At 38.8% G+C, this 7,091-nt stretch overlaps 1 protein-coding gene across 3 annotated transcripts in view; it reads right to left on the reverse strand.

Moving 5' to 3' along the window:
• lin54 (lin-54 DREAM MuvB core complex component) overlaps positions 1 to 7,091 on the reverse strand; it is a 27,067-nt gene that overhangs the window by 9,781 nt on the left and 10,195 nt on the right. For all 3 annotated transcript variants that reach the window (XM_016447327.1, XM_016447326.1, XM_016447328.1), the window contains 3 exons: positions 2,466 to 2,536; positions 1,383 to 1,580; positions 1,208 to 1,299 (listed from right to left, as the gene is read on the reverse strand). In XM_016447327.1, the coding sequence (XP_016302813.1) occupies positions 1,208 to 1,299; positions 1,383 to 1,580; positions 2,466 to 2,536 (361 nt within the window). The remainder of the gene's footprint in view (positions 1 to 1,207; positions 1,300 to 1,382; positions 1,581 to 2,465; positions 2,537 to 7,091) is intronic.

Here is a 7,091-nt window from a genome sequence, read left to right on the forward strand (position 1 = left end):
TGTGATATTTCATTGTCTAAATGTCTCACAACGCCAGGATGTTTGTTTAATGTTTTAACATAAAACCACAAGATATAAAAGTAGTGTGAGTGTTAACACTATCTCTCAGGTGTGAATCACTAAATATTCATGGCCATTGTCACTCTGTCGCATAAGGGCATTCTATCACAAAACATGTTTTACAAATGTTAAATCAATATATTGTTTTCTGTGAGCGAGTAAACAGGGTGATTTCCACATCATTTTGTAGCAAAAACTCAAGTCACATCCAATTATCAAAAGTCTTGTGAACAAATATTCTGTATGTGTTTTATGGCCTTATTTCAGTGACTTAAAAAAAATTGTTTTTCACTAACCACGCATAAACATTGTTTTCTCAAAAACACAAACATGTACTTTCATGCTGCTCACAAATTATTGTAGCCCAGTTTGTGCTGAATACAGTGTTATCAGCCATTACATTTTTTTTAAGATACTGAAAAAAAAAAACACAAATGTCAGGGCATGCCAAAACTTCTCCAGGGCCCCAAAACACCCTCAGACCCCAGAGGGTTAAATGGCAAAAACTTTTGCTGTCATTGTTTCAACCTTAATGTAGGTTATGGTCAGTGTTTTACTGATGTAGAATTGTTTACAGTGTGTTGGGTTCTTAAAAGTTTAAGATTTTATATATAATTGTTCATTTAACTTTAATTAAGATACTGTAGCTATTTTCTTAATTTGTCATGACAGATGTTTGCATCATGACAACTTTATAAAAAAAAATGGCCACAATGTTTAAGAGGTTTTAAATAAACAGTAGCATAGTTTGTGATAATACTTGGTATTTCTTTGGTGCTGTTAAAACCACCACAACAAACCTGTAGCTCTTTTATGAAATAGTAGTAAATCGCATTTTAAATCGCAATTTTTTCTCCAAATCGTGCAGCCCTAATGTATATATATTCTGTTTATGTATATACATTGTATTCTATATACAGTACCAGTCAAAAATTTAGACACACGAATGGGGAAGTGTGTCCAAACTTTTGACTGGTACTGTACTATAATATACACAAAGAATATTGTCCGATAAATCGATATCGGATTTATTTTTACTCCCTAATATCAGTATCAGCCCCCAAAACCCATATCGGTCGGGCTCTAGTTAATTTGTATATATACACATACACACATGTAACAGTGTGGAACGTGGCGCTCGGCTCACCCGTTAAGTGAAAGCCTGGCTTGAGTCTGTATAGGGGTGGCTGTAGAGAAGGAGGAGCTGCTGGTCAAAGTCACAAACGCAGGCTGAGGGATCTATGGGAACAAGCAAGGTGAGACAATCCCACAAAAACAACCAGCCAAACTCGTATGTCCTGCTCCATCGCAGATATACAGACCTGCGTAACGTATGGGGCCGGTAACACAGCGTAGCCCATGTTTCCAGAGCCATGGGCGGGGGCGAGCACAGTGCCCGGCGGCAGGCTGGTGAGGTTGGGCTGGATCTGTGGCAGATGTGTGGCTGGCATGATGAGACGCTGGGGCGTCTGACTGGTGGTCACCACCTGGGCTGCTGACGTCAAGGGTTTGGGTACTACCTGTGTACAAAAAGATGATCAAGTATATAGAGCTGCACGATTCTGGATAAATTGAGAATCAAAATTTTTGTCTCAAATTGAGATCACGATTCTCCCACGATTCTGAACTAAACAAAATAATGTGCGACAAAATATTTACTGCTGCAATCTATTTAAAAATGTTTAATTAATTTGAATGAATTATTAAATATTTTAATATATAATATGCATTTAAAATATAATAATTTAATACACCAAATTTTTATTTCTAAATTATGAAAAGGTGGTTTGAATGAATGGTTCAATGACTCATAAGTACTTCACTTGTTTCATTACTGGATGAATTGGTGTTTTTGAACGAATCTCTTGAATGAATGATTCAATGACAAAAAATTTTTAACAGTCACTTTTATGCAGTCAACACAAATGTTATTTGCAGCGCCAGTTACTTTCAAAAGATGACTTGCTCTATTTTGATCGCTACCATAGACACCAATATTAATATCCGAACTAAAAACTTTCATCTCAGTATTTGTGATAATATGAATGACTGTAAAACAGAAATAATACTGTGTAGTTGAAAAGACTGTTTGTGAAGCTGTTTCCTACCTAAACATGCTAACTGTCTGCCATCTGTATCAGCGGCTGCACAAACACAGATTTGAATGTTCTGGTATGACTTCTTCCAAAGGCTTAATAGACAAGGGCGAATCGTTTTCATTTAGAAATTAGATCGCATGGGTGTTTGAATCGAGATTGCGATCATTTAATGATTAATCGTGCAGTTTCTGCTACAGATTATCAACATCAAACCAAACAGCAAAAAGCCCAAAAGCTGCACAACCATCCGTAACAATGATGTCACGGTTTAATTGTGTGTAGTGAGCAAGGTGTTTGACTGTGTACCTGTTTGATGGTCTGTGCTGAGACGATGGGTACAGACATCCGTACTGCAGCGTTCATCATCACAGGCTTGGCTTTGTAACAACACAACAGTACATATATTATTGAATTTTCTTAAATCACTTATGAGCCTATTCATTTTCAATCCTATCATTAAAGTCATTCTTAAAAATGGATCGTTGCAGTGCACCCATTATAAAAACAATAAAGGGTTGCATATTGACGGACCATCGCCTAAAACAGGAATGATGTAACTAAATATTTTGAAAGACTGTCACAGGGGTACGGTTGGGAACTGAAAACCAGTTCTTCTAAATCTGTAAATTGCAGTTTGATCACAGAATTAAAAGACTCCTATGGTTCTTTTAACTAAATCAGACACATTCAGGGTAATAATTTAACACCTGAAAAGATAAACCTTACGAGTTGATTCTCTGAATCAAAAACATAGTTTACATCTAACTGAGACTGAAATCAATGTAGTTATTGATACTGTTCATGACAAACAGTACTACACATGATGCATTGTCACATAAAAAAAAAACATTATTAACACATTATTAACACATTATTCAACATACAGTTTAGGCCAATTGATGGATTACATTTACGCACTTCCAAAAAGACTAAAAATTCATATAATAAAAAACTAATTTCTGTATTCCGTGCTTTATGGTTTAATATAAATTTATCAAATTATGAAGTTCATTTATAAAATTTACAATTTAAGTCTTTTAGAACAACAAAACACTTTTTTGTCTAACATGGTGCTGCACAAAATAACTTATATACTGTATAAATTAAAACGGATGAAAAAATATCCTGCTTGTGTGAAATTCCTTAAAATAATAATAAGTCAATGTTTTAATATTTTATTATTTTTTTTTATTATTGAGAAATATATGATTTACTATCAAAGAGTAATATATTTCTGTGGTACGTTTAAGCAAACTATTATTTTAGCATTTTGTTGCAAAGACCTTTAAAGGGGACCTATCATGCAAAAATCACTTTTATAAGATGTTTGAACAGTGTGTGAAAACCAACCAGCCTATAATGGTAAAAATCCACCCACTCATTTTTTTATAATCCCAATAAATCAAAAACAGTCTCTCAGAACAAGCGACTCCAGATTTCTCCCTACGATGACGCTGGATTTTTACAAAAGTTGATTCTGAAAGAGGGATCAATACCAACGCTTCGTGCGCGAACATCAGCTCCAGATAGAGTAAGTGCGTCATATTTTGTTTTCCAAATTGCCTTTCTGAAAGAGCTTTTTGGCACTCAGTAAGGCTAATGTTGCTAAAGCTACCATTGTCTCTGCCTGTTTTCACTGGTGCTGCCTTCACGTGCTACCAGAATCATCATAAATAGGAATGTGGTAGTTAAAAATTGCATATGAAAGCAATGTGAAGTCTACCACTTGAGAGTTTCTGACATTTTCAGTGCGTGAGATTGTTTGTTATTGCCGATATGACAGAGCATGAGCTCTTGACGCTCCGCCCTCTTCTGAAAAGGGGGCTGGGAGCACCAGCTCATTTGCATTTAAAGGGACAAACACAAAAACAGCACGTTTTGGCTTATACCCTAAAGTGGCAATTTTAACAAGCTTTAAAAAATGATCTGTGGAATATTTTGAGCTAAAACTTCACATACACACTCTGGCAGGGTTCGTACACATTTTTAACCAATAAATTTCCATGACTTTTCCATGACTTTTGAGACAATATTCATGACCTAAATGTTCCATTATTTTACAATAAGAATAAAAATCTGTTCAAATTATCATAGCATATGTTAACTAAAATGAATGACTATTAATGCTACTCGTTTGCTTTCTTGTTTTAGTAATAAGTACAAGCTGCAACTGCGCCAGACGTTACTCCACATTTCACATCACTGAATATTATCATTTATTTAACTGTGTGGCCAGGATGGCCATTTTGGTGTAATTTTGTGTGTATTTTTGCTGCTTAAATGCAACAAGCTGACCATGATGAATGCCCCAGGGGAAATAGAATATTCGCAGGGTTTCGGTTCATTTTTGTGAAGCGCTCCTGCACAAGACCGAGACAGCAGAAAGCGTATCCTGTTTGTTTTCTAAAAAAGCACAACGTATGCTGATATTGTGAGTGCACACAAATAAAAGTAGACCCTTAACAGTCCCGAATGATGTATTACTCTTACCTTTAGGAGCAAAAATGACGGTTGTTTCCACTGTTATAAGAAAAAAATGCAAGTGATCGTGCTGGCGACTCCATGGACTGCAAAACGTGCTTTAGCTTCTCTGCACAAACGATTGGATACACGCCTAATAGCACACATTTATCTAGGTTAACCATTTAAACTAACATTGTTTTTTTAAGCATTTTATATAGGCCTATAGATTTTATTTTAGTCAAGTGGTGATGATTTGAGAAGGCTAAATTGATCAAACATAGGCTATGATTAACTCACTGTCTGCCACTGGCCACTTGGTCGTTACTTTAATAAAACAAAAACTTGAATTTAACAAACAAAAACATTGTCCAAACATATTTCTAAATGAATGTAATAAAGAAACGAAAATATATATAACCACTTTTGCCATTAAAAACGAAACTGAACTATTTTAATGGCTACAACAGCAGCTGTGTAATTGGGGAAGAGAGAAAGAGAAAAAACTTAAAAAGACGTGCAAATAAATAATAAAATTTTCTGACGATGCAACAATGACTCGATTAGGCAAGTGACAATTCTGTCAACTGTCCCGAAATGTGAGTGAAAGTCTTGTATCGCAGCGTGCATTTGACAAGAGAAAGTCAAAGAGAGAAGACGCGTACAGCTGAATCACTCGCGCGGTTTTCAAATGACTGATTTGATCAGTCTGTGTGGACTGGACTCAGTCTGTAGGTTTGATTATTTACCCATCAAACCTACATGCTATAGGCTATTGGTAAATGTAAATGCGATGGCGCCGCAGACGGCAGCCTCAGTGTTTGGCTCTCCAGTGTTTGAGGGATGAGCTGCTGAACATTCGGCAGAACACACCACACAATCCACAATCCTCTTTTGTTTTTTCGGACGTTTTGCTGAACGTTGTAGTCGGCGGAGCTGCTGCGCTGATCAAGGATCAAGCGACGCGCAGACGGGGGAAGTCATGAAGCTCAGGCAGCGCGGATTCAGGACGCCGTTGCCTAGCATCCATCTGGCGAACCTCCGCTCTCTACCCAACAAAATGGACGAACTCCTTCTGCTCTCCCGGATAAATAAGGATTTTTCAAAGAAACCTGGCCCATTCCGGACAGCGCGTTGAGTCTCCCGGGCTTTCAGCTGTTCAGAGCGGACCGCGACGACCGCGACGCGGGGAAATCATGCGGCGGCCGGACATGTTTTTACATCAACGAAAGGTGGTACACAGATGTTACAGCGTTAAAGAAGATATGCTGTTCCGATCTAGAAGCGCTTTTCATTAACTGTAAGTCGTTCTATTCGCCGCGGGAGTTTCACTCGTTCATTCTCGTCAGTGTCTACATTCCTCCGCAAGCACACGTGAGCTCAGCTTTACAGGAACTCGCTGATCTGATCACAGAGACAGAGCAACAACACCCAGACTCTGTTTTAATCATTTTCTGGGACTTTAATAAAGCAAATCTTTCCCGTGAACTGCCAAAATACAGACAGCATGTTACATGTCCCACCAGAGACAGTAATATACTGGACCATTGTTACTCCACAATAAAGGATGCATATCGCTCGGTCCCCAGAGCAGCTGTAGGACTCTCTGACCACTGCCTGGTTCATCTTATACCGACTTACAGGCATAAACTTAAATCTGCTAAACCTGTAGTAAAGTCTGTAAAGAGATGGACCAACGAAACAGAGCAGGCATTGCAAGCCTGTTTCGACTGCACTGATTGGAGTGTTTTTGAAGCAGCCACCAACGATCTGGACGAGCTCACGGAATCTGTAACATCATATATCAGTTTCTGTGAAGACATGTGCATCCCTACCAGGACTCATTTAACATTCAACAATGATAAGCCATGGTTTACAGCAAAACTTCGTCATCTTCGTCAGGCCAAAGAGGACGCCTACAAAAGGGGGGACAGAGTCTTGTACAATCAGGCCACAAACACACTGAATAAGGAGATTAGAGTGGCCAAGAGGAACTGAGCTAAAAAGCTAGAACACCAGTTTTCTGCGAATGAGCCTGCATCAGTGTGGAAAGGCCTGAAAGACATCACCAACTACAAGACACCATCCCCCAGCACTGAGGCCAATCAACAACTTGCTGAAGACCTCAATGAGTTTTACTGTAGATTTGAAACTCCCAGTCTAACACCCCACACCCGCTCTGAACATCTCTCCACACAACCATCAACACCTCCTGCAACCCCCCTCTCCCCCACTCCTACGTTTCAGATCAGTGAGGATGATGTGCGCCAGGTCTTCAGAAAGAACAAGAGAAGAAAAGCACCAGGCCCAGACGGTGTGACACCAGCCTGTCTGAAAACCTGCGCTGACCAACTGGCCCCCATCTTCTCACAGATCTTCAACAGATCACTGGAGCTGTGCAAAGTCCCTGCCTGCTTCAAAAGCTCCACCATCATCCCCGTCCCAAAGAAACCCAAGATAACAGGACTTAAT

Source organism: Sinocyclocheilus anshuiensis, unplaced genomic scaffold (genome assembly GCF_001515605.1).
Source record: "Sinocyclocheilus anshuiensis isolate Anshui unplaced genomic scaffold, SAMN03320099.WGS_v1.1 scaffold567, whole genome shotgun sequence".
NCBI lineage: Eukaryota > Metazoa > Chordata > Actinopteri > Cypriniformes > Cyprinidae > Sinocyclocheilus > Sinocyclocheilus anshuiensis.